Source organism: Takifugu flavidus, chromosome 15, assembly GCF_003711565.1.
Source record: "Takifugu flavidus isolate HTHZ2018 chromosome 15, ASM371156v2, whole genome shotgun sequence".
Classification (NCBI taxonomy): domain Eukaryota; kingdom Metazoa; phylum Chordata; class Actinopteri; order Tetraodontiformes; family Tetraodontidae; genus Takifugu; species Takifugu flavidus.
This window is the reverse complement of record NC_079534.1, coordinates 382,400-407,372: the sequence shown is the minus strand read 5'-3', so window position 1 is coordinate 407,372 and position 24,973 is coordinate 382,400. Positions and strand designations below refer to the sequence as shown.

At 45.2% G+C, this 24,973-nt stretch overlaps 2 protein-coding genes across 4 annotated transcripts; one reads left to right on the top strand and one right to left on the bottom strand.

The window, feature by feature from the left end:
- Window positions 1-1,164: 1,164 nt before the first annotated feature.
- On the bottom strand, window positions 1,165-6,863 carry LOC130539191 (protein NYNRIN-like). Its single transcript, XM_057057382.1, has 2 exons — window positions 1,580-6,863; window positions 1,165-1,518 (listed from the first exon to the last, which is right to left on the bottom strand). The coding sequence occupies exon 1, from the start codon at window positions 4,998-5,000 to the stop codon at window positions 2,691-2,693; it is 2,310 nt and encodes a 769-aa protein (XP_056913362.1). The 5' UTR covers window positions 5,001-6,863; the 3' UTR covers window positions 1,165-1,518; window positions 1,580-2,690.
- A 6,853-nt stretch (window positions 6,864-13,716) lies between these two features.
- Window positions 13,717-24,920, top strand: onecut3b (one cut homeobox 3b). Of its 3 annotated transcripts, none has more exons than XM_057056480.1 (3): window positions 13,717-14,814; window positions 17,887-17,975; window positions 20,807-21,042. In XM_057056480.1, exons 1-3 carry the CDS (start codon window positions 13,734-13,736, stop codon window positions 20,903-20,905), a joined length of 1,269 nt encoding a protein of 422 aa, XP_056912460.1. In that variant the 5' UTR covers window positions 13,717-13,733; the 3' UTR covers window positions 20,906-21,042. The 3 variants fall into 3 exon arrangements, with proteins under 3 accessions (XP_056912460.1, XP_056912461.1, XP_056912459.1); XM_057056481.1 differs by having other exon boundaries at window positions 17,887-17,980; window positions 20,807-20,946; XM_057056479.1 differs by lacking the exon at window positions 17,887-17,975 and having other exon boundaries at window positions 20,807-24,920.
- The last annotated feature ends 53 nt before the right edge of the window (window positions 24,921-24,973 follow it).

Genomic DNA, 24,973 nt, shown 5'->3' with positions numbered 1-24,973 from the left:
TAATATAAACTTTATGTATAAATGTCAGATGATTGTTATATACACGTCTCGCCGAGCTTAAAACTAAATCCCCGCCCCCAACCGCGCTTGGCCACGCCCATAACCCCTCCCTCTGGTTTGGCGGAAGGCATGCCCGTCAGCTTCGGTGTTATGTCAATTCCTGCTGACTCTCGAAAAGTGCTACCTAAATCTTTGCTGTATGTTACACAGTAAAATTGGGCTTTGCTTTTTTAAAACTGGTCGCAACATTTGATCTTAGCCTCGCTTCTCCCCCTTCCCGCCCTTCCTCGTGTCTCTGAAAAAAGCCACGCCCCTCAACTTACTTCGCGAGCGAGTTCTACCTGTCTTCCCGATCTACCGTGGTCACCTGTGGTAGCAGCAACACTTAGCAAAATTGCTAAAATGTCTCGTTCATGGCATGCAGTTATGAAAGTATGTCGTAGTAAAGTGTTATGGTGACACTACCTCTATCTTTACCAAAATAGCAGCGTTGGCAATACTAAACTAGCATTATGACAGAGGGTGTTGTTTGTTTGTTTGTTTGTTTGTTTTTAAAAATGCAAACTCCACCTTTAAACATATGAGTTAGCATGTAGCCTATGTTAGGTTGCATATTGGCTGTCATCATCCACTGACAGTAGTCCAGCCATCATATTTTTGCACTAATACACAAACAAGGTAAACGCAGCAGTAGCAAAATTTGAAAGGGCAGCAAGGTTTGGTCTAGGTCTTGTCATCTTTCCTTCCATGTTTGATGTGGAGTTTTAGTTTTACACTTGGCAAGACATTTAACATTTACAATCAACATTTACATTTATTTACAATATTTACATTTCATTTTTAGACTTTGTCACATTTAGCTAAAGATGTGTCATCTGGGTTTTTATAAGTCTGAGGGTTTTTTTTTTCATCCTCAGCATCTCATACTCACATGACCTCCCACAGCAAAAAAAACAGCCATACCAATATTTAACCAGTGAGAATTTTCATGATGGCATTAAATTATTGCACCACACATTTTTTTCATTAGAAGATCCTTGGCACATTCTTGGAGATGCCTCAGGGACTGCTTTGCCAGTTGGGCTGCATGCAGGTGTGAGGGTGATGTTTGGTCACCCGCGCTGTTCGTTTACTAGACTCAGATCAACCACGCAAACAACAGGAGGCCTTGCAAGGGAGAGCTGACGAGCAGTTCAAGCTTCCTCTCTCAACTCCGTCCATCTGCTGCTCGCTCTCCTCTTTTATTTGGTGCACACAAGATTTATGTCAATCTGACCTCATGATTCCTTCTCCGACTTCCTCGTGTCCTTGAACATGGTACCTCTCAGTGCTGGGTACCTAACAGCTTCAATACTTGGTTCAAACACTCATACATTCCTTTTGATTAAACATTCTAAATCTACTTACTATAATTACTATAGCATTGAAACGATAATAGTAATAACAACAATAATTCTTCTCACATTTCCCTCCTGTTTATCGTTAAATGCGTCTAGATTCTCATTGTCAGTATTACATCTTTTCATTTCATGAAATTTAAATGCATTACGTCATTTTCCTAGAAACACATTTCTTACACTCAGAGTTCAACATGTGTACAGCTTAAGACATCTTAAACATTTCATTTACATCTTGTGTCACATTTGTCCATTCTTCTTCTGATTCCTCTTCATCGTTGTCCAGTAGAGATTGTTCTTCCACCTGCAGCAAAGTACTAGTAACAGCTGATCCCACGAGCCGGCCAATGCAACCCCGAACAAGAGGTACTACACAGCAAGCTAGTATGGCTAATACTAGCAGCACTATCCCTATCATCATTCCTATCTTGAACAACAGTTCCCTCCACCTTGACAACATTCCTGTAAGCCAGTCTGGTGGGGGACTACCATCATCAATCATAGCTCTCTGTAGTTTAGTTAAATTTTTCAATGCGTTATCTATCAGGTGACCGTCCGCATCATTCTCTGGGATGAACGTACAACAGTAATCTCCTACCATTGCACAAACTCCTCCCTGGGGGGCCGTTATGAGATCTAAGGCCATCCTATTCTGCATGGTCATCAGTCTTAGCGCTGTCATTTCTTCCTTGACTCCTGCGAGAGCAACTTTTGTCAAATTAGTAAATACTTTCAACCTGTAATCAACTGTTTCCAATCTCAATATGTTCTTTCCTATTCCTAGCCACGGAAAGAGTGTCAAGGTCACTTTATTTCCGGTTGACCAATGCTTAAACTCTCGTGGTACATCTGTGCCCCACACTGAGTCGTGTGGTTTGAACTCGTCATTCAAATCTCTCCTGGCGCGAAAGCGGGATAGTTACATGTACAGTTATAACCTGCTGGACACCTCTGTGTTGAATGATTCTGTGTCCGAGCTGTGAAATTAGCATAGCGCCACCATGTATTCAAACTGTAAGTGTGTGAGGACTCTGGATTTTGTTCTAACCACGAATGTTCTAAGTGGCTAACTACGGTGCGTTTAGCGCGCGCGTAGCTCTCATCCTGTCTCAGAGCACCTTTCTGTCCCTGATTACCTCCCTCCTGTCGGAAGTTCCAAAGGCCAAGACTCACGAGTCCCGCCGTCACAGCACTCACCACAATTAGGAAGAACAACTTCATTTCCTTTTAGCTCTCCTTCACAGGTTCCGACGGGGTTCAGCCGTTGCTGGACCTATACAGGCCGTCAGCCATTTACGGAGAGTCAGCCACTGCTCCCTTGCCTTCACCTGGAAGAATTTTCTGTTTCTTACAATGGGAAAGGTGTATCCACGACAGTTTCCCGTCCACTCGAACTGCAGTCTTTGTGGTCAGCTGTACTTGATAAGGACCTTCCCACCTAGGCGTGTTCCACCTCTTCCGCACAAACTTCTTCACCCACACGTAGTCGCCCGGTTGAATGGGTTCCTGGGGGGTGGAATCTGTGGAAGACACAGGACTAGGCAGAACATTTACAGTATTCACACATCGGTTAAGTAACACTTTTTTGAGATAATCTGCTATTGTTTCCTCAACATGTTTTAGCTCATTTGTAGTTGCAAAGTATGGTAGGCAATAAGGCCACCCATATAATGCTTCAAAGGGTGTGATGCCTGTTTTCTTGTGTGGTGTTATGTGCATCCATAATTTCACCAGGTCGAGACAAAACATCCAGTTCTTTCCTGTCTCGTCCATACACTTCTTTAGTCTGTTCTTAATAGTACTGTTGACTCTTTCAACTAATCCTGCACTCTGAGGGTGGTATGCACAGTGATTCTTCAAATCAATGTCCAAAGTTACTCCAACAGTTTTCACTATCTCATTTACAAAATGGCTTCCATTGTCGCTCCAGATGACCTTCGGGATGCCAAACCTGGGAATGATTTCTCTACATAAAACTTTTGCTACTGTCAGTGCATCTGCTTTTGCTGTGGGGAAAATTTCTACCCACCTAGTAAATCCATCTAACACTACTAGACAATATTGTTTACCTTCACATGGTGTTAGCTGAATAAAATCTAGAAAAACTGTGTGAAATGGATGATTTGGTAATGGTGTAGTGCCTGCAGGGGCCTTAAGGGCTCCCTGTGGGCTGTGTTTTACACAAATAGCACATTGTGAACAAAACTTTTTTGAGTAGGTATGAAATCCTATAGTATAATAATGTTCATTAACCATCTGTACCATCCCTCCTGTTGAGACATGGCATGGCCCATGGCTCACTAATGCTGCCCATTTATGCATATTCCGGGGAAGGATTGGCTTGTTTCCTATGGTTAATAGTCCTTTATCATCCAGTTTGGCTCCTCGCTTCTTCCACATGGCCTTTTCTTTTTCTGGAGCACTTTGTTGCATTTCTTTTAGAATATCATTATCTGCAGGTTCTAAGGTAAATGATTCCTCATTATCAAGAAGTGTGTTGTTATTTGCTGCAGCCTTTGCGGCTCTGTCAGCAAAGGCATTGCCTTGTGAGACTGCGTCTGTGTTGTTAGTATGTGCAGTGCATTTACATACAGCTATTTTGCGTGGCTGCTGTACTGCTGCCAATAACTTTTTTAACAGTTCTGCATGCATGACCGGTTTGCCGGTCGACATTTTCATCCCTCTTAAATTCCATTGTTGAGCAAACACAAACAGCGTGGAAAAAGCATATTGACTATCTGTATAAATGGTAACATCTTGTCCTTTGCTTAGTTCACAGGCACGTGTGAGTGCGATGAGTTCTGCAGCTTGAGCAGAATAGGAGGAGGGAAGTGATTTCGCCTCCACCACCTCAGTTGCTGTGACTACTGCATAGGCAGTTCTAGTGCGTCCACAGTCATCCTTTCTCGATGATCCATCCACAAAGAGTGTCTGTCCTGTAGTCAACGCGACATCACTGAGATCTGGTCGCGGCAGGACCTTGGTGGAGACCTCATCCAGGCAGTTGTGCTGGTGTCCCTCTTCTGCGGTGGGTAGCAGCGTTGCTGGGTTTAAGGTCGTGCAGCAACGAATCGTCAGATTCAGCTGAGACAGCACCACTGCCATGCAGGAAAGATGACGTGCTGGCGACAGGAACGCTATCTTACTTTGTAGCAGCAGTATTGACACTGCATGTGGAACTAGCAAAGTTAGCTCATGATATAGCACCACTCCTGCGGAGGCTTTTACTGCCTCAGATGCTGCCACCACTGCTTTAACGCATGGTGGGAGTGCACAAACTACGGGCTCTAGCTTGTGGGAGTAGTAGGCCACTGGCTGCCTCTTATCTCCGTGCTTCTGCAACAAAACTGAAGTCATAAAATTACCTTTGCAATCTACGACCTGCTCAAAAGGCTTCTGATAGTCTTGCAGCTTTAACACTCCAGCACCTACAAGGGCCTGCTTTGTGTGTGTGAATGCTTCTTCAGCTTCAGGGGTCCAAGTTAACACATCAGTCATTGCTAAGGGATTATCATACATCAATGCTTGTAAAGGGGCAGTTATTTTCGCATAATCTAAGATCCATGATCTGCAAAAATTCACAAGTCCTAAGAATGACATCATCTGCTTCTCTTACCCACAGATTAACCATTCTATCTACAGACCACATCCCTTCGGCTGTGGTACGAATCATCAACTGAAGCTGAGAGATAAGATCTCTTCCTAATTGATTTACGGGACATGTGGTGGAGATCACGAAAGGAGCTTTAAGTGTGATTCCACTTACAGGGTCACAAACATCTACAGGAACTGACATTCTTTCTTTAGTTTGAGACCATTTGCTGATCTCACAAAAATCTGTGTAGAAGTTGGTGTCAGGGCTATTGGATCTCTAATTACTGATTTACCTGCACCCGTGTCTACTAAGAATGTTAAAGAATTGCCTAACACGGTCAGTTGTATTTCTGGTTTGCCTTCAGCAAACAGGAAGATGGTTTCTAAGTCTAAAACATCTTCTAGGTCATCTTTTTCAAATTGGTCAAATTTTGTGCCCTGATTTGTTTTAATTTTTTTTGTTTTCTTTTTCCGGTTCTAGTCATTGTTGAGGTGGATTAGAACCTTGCTGCTGTCCTCTATTGTATCTCTGGTCACGTTGTTTCTTTTTGCAATCACGTTCCCAGTGTCCATAATTTTTACAATAATGACACTGATCATTTTCACGGAAATTGCCTCCTCCTCCCCTTCCGCCTCAGCCTCGCCCACGTCCGCGGCCTCGGCTTGGGAGAGGGTTGGCATTGAAAAACATGCCTGTTGATTGGTTCTTACTTTTTTGGCATTGTCTTTCAGCATGCATAGCATGTTGTTCATAGCGGTTTAGGTTACAAGTTCCGAAATCAACTAATTGTCTCTCTACCCAGGTTTTTATCTCTGATTTTGATCCCCCATGTATAGCTTGCTTTAACTGCTGTTGGTAGGGACCTTCTGGTTCTTCCGCATACGGAATTCCACTATTTTTTCGGAACACATCTTTCATTCTCATGCTATAGTCTTCAAAACTTTTGTCAGTCTTTTGTCTTTCGTGTGTTTACATGATGCTGGGATTTCGAATTCAGCACCTTTTGTGGAATGTTGGTTGCCCATGTTTGCACTTTATTTATCAGTTTTTATGTATTTGAGTGGAGACGCCTGATCTCCCGACTGAACAACCCTCAATCCATACAGGATATCTAGTTCAGTCCCTCTGCCGTGGCCTTATAACCCCTCTTTTTTAATCAGGAGAGTATACACCAGGCTTCTACCTCCGAGGAGGCGGGTGTATCTTGCCTCTGCTTCTCTCCCGATGACCAGGCAGGCAATACCGCGGTATATTCCGTGTAGCGCTTTTCGTATCTTATACTCACTCCGTTGTCTCTATGGTTTCTCTCTGAGTTGTTTTGGTGCCTTCTTCCCGTCACTGGAGATGGTCGCCCTGGGAGGGACGAAGACCGGCCTTCCGTCAACTCATGTTGAAAGGTCTTTCACTTCGGACGTCTTTTGACTCCGGCTGTGCACAGACTTAGGTGTTCGGTCGTCCCACGGCGCTCCTCTCCAGGTCTTGGGATCCGGCTCGAAGGACCAATTTTTGTGAGGGTGATGTTTGGTCACCCGCGCTGTTCGTTTACTAGACTCAGATCAACCACGCAAACAACAGGAGGCCTTGCAAGGGAGAGCTGACGAGCAGTTCAAGCTTCCTCTCTCAACTCCGTCCATCTGCTGCTCGCTCTCCTCTTTTATTTGGTGCACACAAGATTTATGTCAATCTGACCTCATGATTCCTTCTCCGACTTCCTCGTGTCCTTGAACATGGTACCTCTCAGTGCTGGGTACCTAACAGCTTCAATACTTGGTTCAAACACTCATACATTCCTTTTGATTAAACATTCTAAATCTACTTACTATAATTACTATAGCATTGAAACGATAATAGTAATAACAACAATAATTCTTCTCACACAGGCGTGTCTGTGCGTGTGTGACAAAGTGAAAGAAGTGTTATATCTAAGCACTAAAAACCTAAACACTAATAGGCATTGTTCATTCTGGATTACTGCGAATGCAGGTTTGCCTCTGCGGACGCTGTTCTTCAGTCAACTCTGGTCCACAAATTCATGCTTTTGTTGGAGGTTACTATTTTTTTCTGATGTTATTTGAGCTCATGTCACTCGTCTGCACACAGACATGCAGATGAGTTCTTAACAAACCAGATTCAGGCGTCTGGTTGGACTGTTTTAACTTTTCGCCAACCGCTGTCTAACCAGTTCAACAGCCGGCACTGTCCCCATCCACAATGTGAACAGCAGATTTTTTTTTGAGATCAGAAAAATGTGATATACGTCTTAAAACCCAGACATCTATTGGCAGCATTTTTGTTTTCCTTGACTGATTGTTATAGATGTTTGCACATCTGGAGATTTCGTGAAAAGAATTTCACACAAAGAGCAGGCACTTGTGCATCATATAGGTATAGTGTAACGGTCTGTAGGGCAATATTAATCAAGAACTGAACTTATACCAGTCAGCCAAGAAGCCCAGTACTTGTCAAACTGGGTTCTCTCTGCGTGCATGTGTGCATGCTTTCCCCTCTATACAGGCCAAAAGTTTGGAGGCACATTCTCATTCAATACGTTTTCTTTATTTTCATGACTATTTACATTCTCACTGAAGGCAATAAAACTATGAATGGACACATTCGGAATTATGTGAAAACATGTCTTATATTCTAGTTTCTTCAAAATAGCCACTCTTTACTCTTTACAGCCCTGTTAGACAATTGTTAAAATTCCTATTATGGCAAGAAAAATCAGGTAAGTAAAGAGAAATAAAAGGCCGTCATTACTTTAAGAAATGAAAGTTACTTAAATGAGAAGGTGTGTAGCACCATTTGGCCTGTACTGTATATGATGTTAAGGTGTAAGCATCTGTGCTCAGCTGTCCATGTAATAAAAAGAATTCCATGCAAACAACACTGATCATGCGGTGGTCGAGTTGCAGGCAAAATATAACCCTCAATCATTTATACAGCCACAAGATGGTGCCACACAATGGTGTTATCAGGGATGCAGCAAAGCTCCATTTTATGTTTAAACTGAGCCAGGAACTCCTCCAGGAATCTTGTCTGCCCTTTCCTATAAAGGTCATCTTCATGTACACGTTCTGAGTATTCTTCAGAATCCAAAGATGGTTTTTCATGTTGGCCTGTAAACGTCAACCCTGTTTTCCTGCTGTGTGGAACACGTCACATCTGTGCGTCTCCTCTATCGGCTGTGGTTGCCACGGCAATGCCTCTTGTTCCAGGAATGCCCCTTGACTCCATGAGAGTTGACCTTTGTCCTGAGGGTCATGGGTAGGGGGAGTGATGCGGGTCAGTTCATGCTTGAAGAGGGTAAAAGCACTTCACTGACTGGCTGTCATCTGCCTTCTCTGTACCCTCGTCTGTGTAATTGGCATATTGAGCATGTGGAACTTTGTACATTGTTAGCAGCATCTTACCCAGTTTACACGGGATCAAAGGTTTGTGCTGCAGACCGCACGTATGTCTGTCTGCACCAGTGACCCAGAAATGAAGCGAATCAACTGAGAGGGGACTCTTCAAGGCCAAAGCTGTCACTCATTTTTATGGTCAAATCAAGAGAAGGAAAAAGGATATCTACTCTGAATAATCTAATTTATCACTACTGTTCTTTTTTTGTGTCATCTAAAGGATGGATTCTACTTAAGATATTTTGACAAACAAGCATACTACTTCATTAATTAAATAGAGAAATCTGTCGGCATGTTAAGTCATAAATGTTAATCACACACGAATGATATGTCAAGTGATTTCAAGGGTGAAGCACAGTGCTAAAAGCTATAGTGCTAATGGTGCTGGACGACAGCAGTAGGACAGATAGACTGGTTACAATAGGGCACGGCAGATAAGGGAAATGGCTATCTTGGGCAGAAAGGCTGAATGGAAGGGATATTATTTTTGATGCAAGTTGCCTTTGAAGAGAATTTTTCGAGTAACATTTGCGTGACGGAATGACAGTTTTACTGGAATATACTCGACGGCTGCAGTGTGGACAGTAAGGACGCTGGCTGTTTGTGCTCCTCTCTCATCGGATGATCTATGCCTTTCTGGCCCATCACTTGTCAATATGTCAACATTAATTTGAGGGACACTGGATGGGGGAGGTGCTCTCAGCTGTGCAGGTAGACCAGAGCTGTGTGGTTTTGTGTGTGTTGTGTGTGTGTGGTTTGTGGGGGGCACTGATCACCAAGGACATTAGAAGGTGAGATACATTTCAGAAGAGGTTGAGAAAATTCAGAGAACACTGAAGGCTTGAAAACGAGATGATTTAAAAGTCCGTCAGTCCAGGAGCCGTCGTCAATAACGCTCCTCTACCCCGTTTCCCTGCCGTTCTTCCTCCGGGCTGTGATATTTTCAAGGTGCATGTGACCTTTCACCTCCCACCCTCTCCCCTGCTCAATCCAATTTACATCAGGGAGCCACCTCTGGAGAGGGGAATCTACAGTTAGCTGTAAAAAATCTTTAATGGTTTACAATGATAAAGCTAAAAGGTGGGACATTGTGTGCTAAACATCCTGCAGCTCATGTCCCTGCATTCCTCTACACTCGTGTGTCACCTGCTTCTCTCAGAATTATTGCAGACATTCTTCAGGGCTCCGGGGTGACGAGCTATCGAGTCGGACCTGCTTCGGTGCATATTTCAGCCTGGAGGAGTTCTCTGAAGTAATGGTCTGCTAAGTAAGTTCTCTGCATTGAGCTCGATAGTTCCTCCACTGCACTCACAGAAATGATTTCTTTTTCACTTTTGCGTGCAGCCACCATTGGAAAAATCGCCCGTGCCCAACTCGCGCAACCACGAGACTTCATAAAACCGCAGCTGTGTGGTTTTATGAAACTTTAAAGCCTTCCTGGGGTCTAATGGGTTATTTATCATTTGCAAAGTGTAAGGATGTTTAAAAGTCAAGCCCAGACTGACTCCCTCCCTCTCCGCTCTTTCACCCTCCCTCTCATTCCCACTACCCCCCTGACACTCGCAATAGGAGATCAATAGGTTATTGATCAGCTCTCTCTATCGCCAACCCACCAGACTAATCACCTTAACACCAGTCCAACTCTCTTCCCTTTCCTTGCCCTCCTCTTCCTCCTCCTTCTTCTTCTTCCTTTTCTTCTTGTCACACCTGTTTCTGTGCTTTGGATCATCTCAGATCAAGCGTGATGAAGACTTCACAAACACACACCAGGATTTGTTATGAAAGAAGAAGAAAATCAGCATTTGCCTCCTGTGCTGTTCATCTATTTCCCATTTCTCTCTTCCTCCCCTCTCTCTCCCTCTCTTTCTCTCACTCTCATTGTTCAAGGTAAAATCAATGGAGTGTATAAAACCAACATATTCTTCTTCATCCTGCTGTAGGAGACCAGGGGAAGATACTTCAACAGCACTTTAAATAACATTCTCACCACAGTAAATATTTATATCACTCTAAACTATAGAAGTATTTTGATAGTTCAAGCTAAAATATTGGCCTCACCGATGAGTTCGGGAAGCTGGTTTTGTTGTTTCAAGGCTGTTTTCGATCTGTGTTGAAGACAACGGCACCCAATTGTGTCCCTTCTGGGTATCACGTCCAACGCAAGTCAAGCTGACTAATAATCTGCTGCTTTGTCTCTGTAGGTTGAAGATAAGAGTTTCCTAGACAAGCCTCAAACTGGAAGCAAGAGATGTGATGTAAAGCGGATAATCGCTGAGAGGCAGAGAAGTTACGTGCGACCTTTGTCTCAACCAGGGGCCGATGCTGAGGTTCCTCTGGTGGGATGAAAAGTGCAGCCAAAGGATTTGTTAAAAATCCCATCATGTGGTAATCTCATTTTCAGTAACGTGTTAATAAATATGTCGGCTTTTTAAAAAAATAGGTTTGAACATATTTTAAAGATTCCACAAAAAATGCAGCTAAAACAAAACATAGAGAAACAATCTAGCTGTACAACACACACACACACACACACACACACACACACACACACACACACACACACGCATGCAGAATTGATTGACTATTCTGTCTCAATACATCTCTCTGTCTGTTTCTTAGCAACCACTGCCTGAGAGGATATGGATCCCGTAGTTGAACTTGTGTGCATTTTTAGTTGATAAAAATATAGGATTATGAAATTATTATGAAAATGTCACGGTTGCTATAACTGGTGGATATAAAAGCTGCCCTTACAATGTGATTCTCACCAGTACAACATTAAGTTGATTTAATGCAAAAATGACAATATAAAATTTGTCAAAGCCACCATTATATGGAAAAATAAAGAAGTTTTTGAAGAATGTTTTTGAATACCTGCTGTTATTCAGTTTTGATGTTTGGTTTCATTTCTTATTTCAAATCATGGATGAGATTACAAGAAAATAATCCAAGTTAATTGCAAGAGATATGAATTTCCATATGATGCTATTATTGGTTTCTGCCTAATTATTTTTATTATTATTCAAAGTTTTGTGTCTTGTGATACATTTTGCCACTTTTATTATCTTTAATGAAAATCTCTGATAATATTAATTACAGTTACCTAATCATTGTGTATTAAGTAATTCCAGAATTATTTTGTCCAGATTCATGTGCGAAAATATTTGAAATTCTGCCAGCGTATCAGAAATATTCATGGAGAAACTGTTTTAATTGTCAGAGGAAATACGCTTATTTTGGAAGATTCGTGAAAGAAAGGAATTAAATAAAATCAATGTCGCTTTTTTTCTTTCGCCAAATATGCCATCAGTTATCTAATTATAAATAGAATTTAATTAAATAAATAAAATGGGACCGAGAAAGACTTCAGATTCTTGTGTTGTCCCCGTTGGGCCTGCAGTTTTGCCACACCGGCGTAAGTAATTAACGTATTTTAGATAACCGAAAAGAATGTGATATACATTCAGTACATTTAAAAAAAAAAAAAGGACAGCTTCCTTTAACTACCGTTTATCGATTTAGGAGTGGCTAAAGAGAACACAAACTGTGTTACAAAGCGTGTTATATCCGAAATAAAACATGGTTGCGAAACTAAATGAAATTTACATTAAAAGCCGGAGAGGTTTTCTTTTAACTTTTTTGTATGTAACGTAAATGTATACATATTCTATGTAAATGTAATGCCCTGTAAGCATGAAACAAAGCGAGGTGGAGGAGGAGGAGGAGGATGAAGGCCAACCCGGAATTTATCGAAACTTTTTTAACGACACGACGGGTTTGACATTTGTTTCCCCCCCCCCAACAATCTTCCGGTGCCAGTAAATATGACCTGGTAAAGCATCTAAAACGATCCAAAGCAAACGCCTGAGCAACAGCAAACAAGGCCGCGCGAAAATGCAGTGATCGATGATCAATATATCGAACGTGGCGATCGATTTGTAAACTTTAGGGCGAGCATCTTGACCACGGGGCTTTATGATATTTAACAGCACCGATCGACGCGCTTGCTGATTCCATTAGACATTTGGAAAATATTAAAACAATCATGTTAAAGTCGTTTATTTTGATTTAGTGGCCTCAGTCACGTCGGCTGTGTTATGTTAACATGTAATTAGTGTTAATCGTCATTAAATATTAGAGGCCTTCTATCAAATCACAAAGGTGCAGTGTTTTAAATGATTATTTAGATTGAATTTGCGTCGACCACACTAAAATAAAAAGTAAATCCTTCATTTGGGAAGGTCTGACAGGGCATGGTGTGTTCAATATATCCTTTTGATGTAACCTTTAGCGCTTCGACAATAGTATTAACAAACCCGATCATTTTTTTCTTCTGAGAGGAGTTCAAAAATCACAAGATTACACAGACTCCTGAGACGATGATGGCGCTGTTGAAGCCTCTAAAAACACCCGCAGCTAAGTAAATGCAAAGAATTCAAACACTTGAGCATATTTCGTAAGTAATTCAACGTTCTTCTTCTTCTTTTTTTATCATTATTGTCATTATTGAGAGCAATGAACTCTGTTGAACTTCGCCTAGACAAAACCAGGGGTCTTTGTCTCCACGGTCTCCTTGGCGTCAGGATCCTAACTTTCTCTTTGACCTCCTTCACCCTCCCCCCGCGCCGGTGTGCGCCACGTCATTAATCTCTGTCAATCAATACTTCGATCGGGTTTATCGCTAAGCGCATAAATGCAAAACCATACAGTCCGTGGGAAAACAAAGTTTATCTTTAAGGAAGCCCTGCGTTAGGAAGCTGATACTGTCTGCGTTTTAACGCACGTTCACCTTCCCGGCAGCGCGTGTCTGATGGCCACGAGGGGACAGGTATCGTTTCAACGTCATCGTACGCATGGGTGAAGATTATTCATAAGTGCAGGGTCATGTGTAGCCATTCCATGTAAAATGATGTTTTCCAGTTGCCCTTTCCATCCCAGTCTGTAAGAGTGATATTAAAACGTCTCCCACCCGCCCCACACTTCGTGCGCACGGATGCGCGCTCCCATCTGTGTGACACACAGCTCAACCTGCTCTTAGTGGAAGCGCTGTTGGACCAGAGATGAGATATAGCCCCGGAGAGCATCTATTCACATCAGTGCACAAACCACAAAGGCGCCAGGGAGACGCACGGGTTCGGGTCTGTGGGTTCGGAACGTCGCAACTGCAACTCGATTGACGAGAGACTTTTAATCCATGGATCGGTGTTCAAACGGTTTGGCGTTTTTATCGCTCCGCGAGGGAAGGAGGTGAAGAGAGAGTGCGCGTCCCTGAGTGAGAGTGAGAGACAGGGGAGAGGGTGGGGAGGGTGGGACGGGGAAACATATGTCCTTTCCACTATGGAGCTCACCATAGAGAATCTCCACAGCGTCTCATCGCACTCCCAGGCGGGAGACCTCATGAACTCTCCGCACGCACGGCCGCCGCCATCCCCCAGCTCTACTCCGCGGGATCTGGTCTCACACGTTCCGGGCTCGCGATCAGCGATGGTGTCCGGCATGGCTTCTCTCCTGGAGGGCCCCGGCGGGGACTATAGAACAGACCCGTCCGCGCTCTCTGGACACCTACACCCGTCCATCAGCATGTGCGAGAACGGCATGAGTCTTAGCAACACGTACACCGCCCTGACCCCCCTCCAGCATCTACCTCCGATATCCAACGTCTCGGATAAGTTTCACCACCATCACTCGCACCACCATGCCGCCGCACATCAACGACTCTCCGCCGGGAACGTCAGCGGCAGCTTCACGCTGATGCGGGACGATCACCGGGGGCTCGCCAGCATGAGCAACCTTTACGGACACTACCCCAAAGAAATGTCGGTGTCCGGAATGGGCCACGGATCGCTGTCCCCTTTGTCCAGCGGACTAGGCTCTTTGCACAACTCCCAGCAGCCGCTCTCAGCCTACGGTCCAAGCGCGCACCTCTCCAACGACAGTAAAATGCTCTCGCCGGTGTCCGGGTTCGAGTCCCATGCCAGCATGCTGTCCCGAAGCGACCAGGAGCACCTCGCCAGGAGTTTAGGGGGCCACAGCCACGGAATGATCTCCAATCTCAACGGCATGCACCACCACCCGCACAGTCACCTGCACTCCCAGGCGAACGGCGCAGTAATGCTGGCGGAGCGGGAGAGGCACGGCCACGGAGGCGGGCAGGGAGTAGCGGGTTCAGGCATTCAAGCAGAAGAAATCAACACAAAAGAGGTGGCTCAGCGAATAACGGCCGAGTTAAAGAGGTACTCCATCCCACAGGCCATATTCGCCCAGAGAATCCTGAGCCGCTCACAGGGAACACTCTCAGACCTGCTCCGGAACCCCAAACCCTGGAGTAAGCTCAAGTCAGGCCGGGAGACCTTCAGGAGAATGTGGAGGTGGCTGCAGGAGCCCGAGTTCCAACGAATGTCTGCTCTGCGGCTGGCTGGTAAGAATCTCTCCTTTCATTACCACAGAAAAACAAATCATGCTGAAACAACAGCTTCACGAGCCACACGCACGCCAAACTTACGCCGTAGGCCGAAAACATTCAGCACCACGGACAGTGCATGCAGGCGCACAGCGGCTTCTCCAGAACCAAAACTATTAAACTCACCGTTTCCTTAGTGAGAACTAACACTTTTATTTCCGGGTCAATGTAGACGGGGAATAAAAATGTCAGCGGCTGTTTGTGGCGGGTGTGTTTATATTTAGAGGGGCCGTTTGAGTGAATTTGCGGGTCTATATTTTTTGATCGGAAGCAAATCGCCATCGATTCACAATAAACCTACAACTCCGTTTGTCTCTTCTGGAACACACACACACACAACACACACACACACACACCACACACACACACACACACACACACACACACACACACACACACACGGGGCTACGGGGCCAGTTGCGGGGAAGCGGGGTGACCCCAGGCCTGATCGATACGCCAGTTCCCTCTCTCCCTTTTAAGCGTGGCGCACTGATCAATAATCGTAATATCCACACGTTCTCTCCGGCTTTGCCTTTAACGCCCCGTCGTGAAATGTTCTAAATTTGGCAAGTCGGGCCAGCCTGACATCTCAGATTTCACCTCGATTCCACTTTACTAAATAAAAGAGTCTCAGCTGAACCAAAACATTTCCAACATCACCACAATAATGCACAAATAAATAAATAGATTAATAATCCACAAATGGTCTCAGTCCAGATAGATAGATAGATAGATAGATAGATAGATAGATAGATAGATAGATAGATAGATAGATAGATAGATAGATAGATAGATAGATAGAGGATTAGTGGCTGAGGATGTGAGTGTCATTAATAGTGTAGCTCTGTCCTTTCATTGTTTGCCTGGCTTTGCACATAGGAGATCAATAAGGCCGTTTCCCCTTCCCTACCCCCTGCTCTCACTCGCTGGTGCCCCCCCCCCCCCCCCCTCTCTATGAGGCATTTCCCAATAATATCACTAATCTTTCACTGGGTAACTGACGCAGAGGTTGTTTGGCTTCAGGAGATTGGCGCCACTGGACAAAGCAAAACAAAAATGACCCCTCGCTGGCTGAAGGACGAGGGGAGGATGGATGTGAGCCACTATATGAAGTCCAACAACGGCATTCTCCTCTCCCCAGCTCCTACTAGAGCTGTCTTTCCTTTGCTCTATAGCCATGAAAGATTGATATACACTGTGTCCTTAAATCTTTCCTAAAAATCCAAATGGGAATTTTGGAAGCCTCAACAAAGAAAAAGCAAATCTGATAAGTCCAAAAGCAGATGGAAAAACAGGGAGATGCTGACGACGGAGGGAGGGAAGGCAGGTTTTTGGTTTTTCGTCAGCATCCACATAGAGAGAGGATAGTGAAAGGATCAATATCAAGCTTAATAATTGATAAGCATAAGGGAGAAGGATGTGAGCGGGGAAGAGAAAGGCCAATAGCCTCAGTGTAAATGCTTGTAACAGCATCTTCTGAGGTACACACAGTCAAATCTGCGGTTAACGTTCAGGACCCCACGTCCCGCCTCACGTCCTCAAAGACATCTGTCAGGACGCTGTTGGGACCTCAGCTGGGGCTGGAAACTGAGCCCGTCTCTCACTATTTTAACCAAAGATGAAGGGCCAGGATGCAGATTTTTTTGACAGAACCATCTTAAGAGCATCTCCCAGCAGACAAAGAGCAGATGCAGCCGTAGGAACGAGAGCGTTCTGTTCACATCAGCACATTCTCCAAGGTTGTGATGTCATTTGAATTTAAGGCTGCGATGCTTTATGGGGTTTGTGATGCGTCTAAATGAACGTATGTGTGCGTGTGTTCCTCCCAGGATGTTTGTGCGTGTGTGTGTGTCTGTGTTTGTGAGTGCTTCCACATGTGACTGGGTTATAGAGTGTGTCTGCACTATACATTGTTCAGGCTTATCTGACTCCCTCTGAATCTGTATTGATTTCCTCTCTTCTGCTCTCTTCGGCTCCCTCCTTCCCTCTCCTATCCTCTCTGCCTTCCTCCCTTCCTCTACTGGCACAGACGTGGCCCCATTTTGTCTTTATTTCATTGCTCTTCCTGTAGCATAAATCATTTTGCATTCACTCGATGATACGTAACGTGTTGATCCAGTTGATGAATGAGAATAAAACATATCTGATGGCTTTACAAGAGTTGCTGAGCACTTCAGTGACCGCTCAGAATTTATTATTTCATTTTCATCAGGTTGTATATAACTGTTAAATGGAGTTTTCATTTACAATCTGAACCTCTCGTTGTTGATAAAACTCTTACAGCTATTTATCGTGTGTTAAGAGTTGTAAATTGCAACATCATTTCGGGTTATTGTCAGTGAAACAGACAAACTCTTTTCTCTCTCTCTCCGTTGCTGAGGCATTTTATTTCATGAAAGTTTCCGTATTCCTCTCTACGCCTTCCATTTTATTCATAAAAGTGTCTTGGGCACGGACCAGTTTCGCCTCCCTCTTTGTTAAACTTCATTCAATTTTTGGGTTTACGCACTCTTTACGCATAACATCAATTAAAAGAATTCGTGGATTAAATATAAATCAAATGTCAACGTCGAGATTTATCTACTTATTTGTACACCAGACTAAGCCTACACCTTTAATCCTGTTTTCTGTAAGTATTCTGGAGTCAATGAGAGGAATTATTTAGTGTTTTTAGAATGTCGGTTGGGGGATAAAACGGGTGTTTAAGCGCAAGGTTTATAGGCTACAAGCCGATATCTGATCCAGGCTCTGAAGCTGCCGATCACTGGCGTCAACAGGAAAACACGGGATTTACGTTGACAGATTAACGAACGCTTCGGAATAAAGCAATCCCAATCAATCGAGAGCATTCTCCGGAATAAAGAGACACTTCGGTCGCAGCGCTGCCGCGGAAAGTGGTGGTGTGCAACCGGGGGCGTTTTGTTTGCCAGCAATGAATAGGCCTATAGCATGATCAATATAATCAATTAGCATACATCTGAGAGGTGTGTGACACAGAGTGATTGACGCCAAACTGTTTCTCGCCTGCAGTAGCCCGTCCAGGGCGGGAGAGGGCCCGTCTCACCGGACACAAAGCCCGATCTCATCACTCCGTCCAGGCGTCGACTAGCAGCAGCACGGTGCGGTTAGTTCACCGTCTGCCCCTCATCTGCACGCACGCACACACACACACACACACACACACACACACACACACACACACACACACACACACACACACACACCTTACAGCTATGTCATTGATTTGTGTATATTGGAGGTTCATCGTCTTTTGAGGATTACAGTCAAATCTCCCCTTTTTCATTTTGGCCAGATGGCCTTTTAAATGTGACATACATCCAGTCATTGGCTCTGCTCTCACCTTTGCTCAATCGAACCGCGATACCTGGAGGACTTCTTGGCATCCATGTGTCTGCACATTTAACATTTCAGCCGTTCAGATGGTGCTGGACTGAAGATCAGCCTGGGAAATTGGTAGCCGAGATGTAGCATGTGCAGACCTGGGGTCCTCTGTCCATCTAAAATCTGTCAAAACAGAAAAATTGAGGTGGCTTAACATGAGTGTTTTGAAATACCTGAACAGCCAGATCTGACAAGCATATGCGAGCGCGCTGACTTAATATCAGCTGACCCAAGATTAACATTTGATTTAGGTCAAGCAGCTATCAGGAGTAGCCACTTAAATCCTGAAATGAAGCAGCTCTTAAAGGAGGGAAAGATCATCTTTTCATTCATCAGCAAAAGGCTAGGATTAAGTGTAGCGGCGGCTGCAGCAGTCACCAGGACATTTGACAAAGAAGTGCCACTTGAGACTTGCTTGTCTCTTCAGGAAAGCCCATTTGGTAATGAGGCAACTAAAGATAGCCTCCACCAGCGTGGTTCTCCTCTCAGGAGAGGGCACTTTAATGAGCAACTCCCTCTTTACTTTCCCTGTGGTCCTATTCATTGCTATGGGAGGAGGCGTTTGGGGGGCAGGGGGAGGCTCATTTGAAATGTATCTATTGATTATCTGAAATATGTATTGACCGGCCCGGTCTTTGTGCTAACTCTCGGCTCCGCAGGCCTCAGAGTTCCATTTCAGCTGATGGAGGGGGACCGGAGTGGTGTTGGCATTGTAAAATGGCCGGTAGCGCAAGTTGTTCGAAAACAGGCATTACATATTAAATTATCACTATATTAGCACCAGCATTCAGTCATTACATTAGGGAGTATTGAGTTTGGTTTGAGACAGCACTTAGAGAGCCGCGAGCAGATTCTGGCATGGCCGGCCTGAACCAATTGAATAAACGTTCCATGAAATGGTTCTGAAGTGCGGATCAATCAATATAGGGGGCTATCAATCTGCAGCCGAATTAAAACAATCAAGGAAAACAAGAAGGGGGAAACAGTCGCAGTGGTGGGGGAGATGTTGGATGTTGTGAAGCCCCTGATGTGTGGGGCCCAGGCTGTAATGTCCCCAAGAAGAAATAGGCTTATTTATTAATTATGCTTGGCTTGCAGTAACAAAGCATGAACCATGGCATTGCAAACACATGCACGCTTACACACAGGCATGCATACGCATGTGCACGTTCATATTGATCTCCCCTCGCAGTCAAATCTGTTTACTGTTGTTGTCTAAACCTGCTGTAATGTCATCCATCATTTGCATACACCCGCGCTGCACCGCAGGCAGCATTTTCGCGCCCAACTGGACTGGAAAAACATTCCCTTTCTTTTTTCCTCCCTTCTTTCCTTTTTCTTCCTCTCTTTTGTTATTCTCTGTTATTCCGGATAAACAATTTCTTCTGCGTCCGTCTTTCACCGAAGCGCGCTCACACGTTATGCTCCCCGGCGCGAGGCGCGCCCCGGCTGGGCACGCACGACCTGCGCGCACACAACCACACACACACACACACACACACGCACACTGTCTCGCGGATCGATGGGGATCGATCTGGTGGGGAAGGGAGCCCTGATTACTGGACCACGTGTTCAGGAGAAAACCGCGGAAAATCGATCATTGCAGCTTTTTAGGGCAGCAGAACACAACAGACTCCCTCCAGCCTCCACAGCCAGAACCGAACCTGCACCGACGGCGCACCCAGACACGACCGCGTCCTTGCCAGCATTCTACATCCAGGGGGGTTTAATCTGCAAGGCCTCGGGTTCAAACCTACCGTGTCATTAAATCGGAAATGAAGCTCAGCCCAATTAATCACAAGCTATAACTCATCAGCCTCGCTGAGAGGTTTTGCGTGATTTAACCCCCTCCTTCCACACACACACACACACACACACACACACACACACACACACACACACACACACACACACACGTATACACACTCTGCTATACATCGGATTCTGGTAGATGCTTCCCACTCCTCTCAGACGTCCTAAGATTGATTTTCCAGCCTCCAGGTTTCACTCCATTTAACTGCACTTTTGAAACTTGGAGATACCTGGAACATTCCTCAAAGAGGGAATTAATCCTAACAAATGTATGCAATGTTGGTGGAAGGGAACTGTTCACGCATATTTGTGTCTGGTGATGATCTTTTACATTACAAATCGTCGTAAAGGTCCCTTTTCAAAAAAAAACCCCAAGGAAAACCGAAAATAAACGTCACAGGAAACGGTGAACAAAAAATATCTCCACACAGAAACATTTGCAAGTATTTTATAATAGGCCGAACCCAGAATGAACTATGATTAAAAAGTGTTTAACATTTTGAATAAAATTTAAAAACAAAACATATTTCTTCCTTTCATCGATGCGCTCCCACAGTCACAGAAACACACGGTTGGAGTTTACTGATGTTTCTTCAAATGTCTTGACGCTATATGAAAATAATGCGTCGTCTCAGGACACGTGCACGCCACTGCAAAAACACACTTTAAAGCGATTTTTCCAACTGTAAGCAATTTATTTTGTGGGTGGTAAAAACTATTTTTCTTCTTCCTTCAGCATGTAAACGCAAGGAGGAGGACCGAGGACGAGAGCGGAACCAGGTGCCAAAGAAGCCGCGACTGGTCTTTACCGACCTGCAGCGTCGCACCCTGGTAGCCATTTTTAGGGAGAACCGGCGCCCCTCTAAAGAGATGCAGGTCACCATTTCCCAGCAGCTGGGACTGGAGCTCTCCACCGTTTCCAATTTCTTCATGAACTCACGACGTCGCTGTCCGGACCGCTGGGACACAGAGGAGCACAATCACGGGGTGCTCGGCCACGGCCATGTGCACCCCCCCCATGGAAACGGCAACGGCTCCCACGTCCAACCCGGTACCTCCTCTGCAGCCACCTTTTCTAAAGCCTAATTACATGGCTGATAGTTGAACCGCTCTTAGACTAAAAGTGGGGGAGGGGGTGGATTTAAATCCTGCAGATCTACAGGGTGTATAGTTCCTCATATGTTTTCTGTACATTAAAAAAAGCTCCTAAAGCCACAGATCTACAAGCGTTAACAAACACGGCTCCGAGTAAACCAGGAATCCAACGAATCAATCTACACTAAACCACACTTTGTGGGGGGGGGGGGATTTGCTGCTGTTGGTTCACCTGTTGCCAGGCTGAAAACGACCAAGACCGGAAAACAGGTGAATCAGACGCGGTCTGGTTTCTCTCCACGTTGGGAACGCGCTTCCAGGCTGATTGAAAGGCGCGTTTGCGTGTTCTTAATGTGCCGTCGACTACGCGCGCGCGCGCGCACACACACTGGGTGTCGTGCACGCAGCGCGCCGCCTGTGCGCAGCTTCTCTGCAGTGATTCAGCCGGCTTCGCTTCTGTGCGCCAGCGCCACCTTCTGCATTATTCAAAAAGAACCCAAAACACGCGTCCGGAGCCTCTGGATGCAGCACATATCTCCATGGTGACTGCGGTTTAAGATGACCCCAGTCTTTTACAGCAGCCACGTGACCCCGCAAACACCAAAGAAGCTGATAAAGCCCAACTGCTCTTCATCTTTGATGCATATTTGAATGTCTGTCTTTAGACTCTTGTCCCACAACTGCTCGAGAGGTTAATTTCAGGTTACCAAAGGAAAAGAACAATCAAACAGGGGATGATCAAAGAAAAGTGTCATGCCTCCACATGGGGGAGGGGTGTGTGTGTGTGTGTGTGTGTGGTGGGATTGGCTGCTCTGTTCTAGTGGCCAAATGCTGAGGTCAAATGTCACAATATATTTAGGATCCCGAGTGCCAATGACGTTTACCTCGTTATGATAATCAAAGAACAGCCGCAGCCCGCTCCATCGCCACGTGCCCCCGCTCCGTCTACGATTCCAGCGTCGCCTGCTCTATACCTCAGAAACCTACTGGCGAGATCGACGCAGTGAAACACTATTTCTGTAAATAATCTCTAAATGTCTTTGTTGCGTCCCAGTTGTGTTTTTTTTACTATCTCCTCTCTTGCTATAACCATTGTTGTATCTCTCTCACCCCCCCTCCCCAAACTATCGATGCGGGTAATACTGAGTACCATAGACACATGGTTTCTTTCTCATGACTACTGTGCTATGTTGTGCTGAGACTATATGTAAAAAAGCACCTTGTTGGGGGAAAAAATGTACATTGAAAAATGAAAAAGGACTGATCTATGCACAGAGCAGGAGGCGATAACACAAGCGACTGTGCAGATTTGTGAATATCTGTGTGTGATGGACCTCATCCTTCATCTCCGAACTTTAAGCCCTCGAAAGCTGGACGTCACTGCGTTCTTCTGCTTGCAGTGGTTTTGGTTACCACGGGAAACCGGCCTCATTGTTTCATTTGATCCATTGTTGGGGCAAGGCCACTTGTTGTGTAGCATCTTCTAGCGGGAGATAATCATATTAGAGAGGATACAAGGAGGGGGCAGGGGGGGCAGGCGGCCCACCTCAACCTAGGAGGAGGAGTGAGTCTCTGTCCTCCATGTTTGGGGTCGTTGCTCTGCAGCAACACGCGGGACATTTCAAAGACAGCTGTTGTGTATGGCTACCTCACAGAACAGAGCGGACATCATCGATACCAAAGATTATTCAGGCACTGGACCTGGGACGTGCATACATGCAAGTATGACACAGAGAAAACACATGCGTATGCACGCACGCACGCACGCAAACACACACACACACATGCCTACAGAGCAGTTGTCCTGCATGGTGAACACAAGGGCGTGTTTGCCATGTGGGGAGAGTTGAGTGCCTTTTTCCTTCAACCAGGGGGTTACACTGCTCTGTGCACGCACGCACACACACACACAACACACACACACACAGAAACATACACACTAAGTGTATTTATAGAGTGCACATATTGGCAAAGGGGGGGACAGAGGAGGCGTCAAATGACAAAACACACATTAATAAAAACCCACCCCCTCTCTGCAGACTATCCTCTATAATATACACACACACACTCCCAACAGAGATATTTTTGTGTCATTTCTTATCCGAGTGTGAGTGTGTGTATATCTGCTGACAGAGGCCCACGTCGCCCCCCCCCTCCATCCACCCCTGCCGATCCACGTCCCCCTTTGTCGACTCCTCCGTCCAGGGTAGCATCACAGCAAGGCGGGCGCACAGACGATTCATCTCGATATACCTCAGATCTTTATCCTAAAGGTTAACACAGTGGAACAAGAGAGTGGCGTTAGAATCACAGCGAAATGATTGTTGATTTTGAGCTTTCTTTGAGCGAGGGCGCGCAGTATAAACTCATCTGACATTCGGCTCATTGATTTTTATTATTGCACGCTGTCATTTTTGTGTGTCAGAGTTGGGCAGAAACCTAATTGAGGGGGGGGGGGGGGGGTTGCCTGGGGAGTAACAAACAGGTGGAACATGTGAAAGATTTACAGACTGACGCAGCCAGATGACTCGTTTTGTTGTGCATTCTTTCTTTTGCTTCTCTTGTGTGTTTCCCACATTAAAAAAAGGAACCAACCAAAGCACCTCTGTCATTGCGGTTGGGATGAGCGCTTCTTTTTATGCATGAATACTATACAAATATATATAAACTGCAGGATGAAATATACCTCTACAGGTGGAGGGGAGGGGGAGAAACAAGGGGGAGGGGCACGCCACTGGGCTTTGGTTTCATCATCACGCAGCCAATCAATATTCTGTTTACCTCGATGTGTCTTCTATGTCTGTGGTTGTATCCTATGTAAAATGTGTGTATTGGTGTGTGTACCAGCCTCATCGGTGTGTCATTCTGTGTGATGTAAACCTTTCGCCTGGGCTGAAATAGCCTCCATGCTGTCTGTGTCTGTATCTGCCCTTTGTTGTGTCTCATGGGTGCGAGTGTGCCGTCGTCTTGTCCGTCGCCTGGTCTTCAGATCGTCCGTTTTTAATCTGAATTTGATCTTCTAGGGGTGACGTGTAAACAATTGGACACCCCGGCAACAGAAACGCAGCTTCTCCCACTGCATCAAAATGGCAGCGTTTGGCTTTTTCCTTCATATGAACCTCAGCTTTGTAAGCCCCAGTGTCGCTGCTCTCTCCCTTTTCCCCCACCAACCAATCAATCAATCAACCAATCAATCAATCAATCAATGAGAACCAAGTGTCTTTGTGATGGTAGAAGACAATCAATTTCAAATGGAGCAAAGACAAAAGAAAAAGTGGGTAGGGGCAGATAAAGAGAGTGATGAATGAGGGTAGAGGAATTGCTGGGACAGGAGGAATGGGAGGGAGTGGCTCTCAGTGTGCGTGTGCGTGTGTGCGTGCGTGTGTGTGTGCGTGCGTGCACGGTCACCTTTGGTCCTTATGCTGTGACCTTTATGGTGCGGGCAATGATGGAAGCGGTGGTGGCGAGAAAGGTCTGACTTGTTAAGTGGACATTCAGTCGAAGATGTTGATCAAATGCCTACACACACACACACACACACACACACACACACACACACACACACACACACACACACACACACCACACACACACACACACACACGCACACGGAGCCTGTCTTCTTTCTTTGTCTCCTGTCCATCAGTCCTGTTTGTCTGCCTTCAGAGACTGGAACAAAGTGACCCACCATTGAAAACCAGTATGGGTAAATTGGTTAAATCGTGTGTTTTGATTAAACAAATAAAGGAAACTGATTGGCTTGCTGACTTTTTATTTCCTGTGTCAGGTTTCCTGTGCTTTGGCGCGC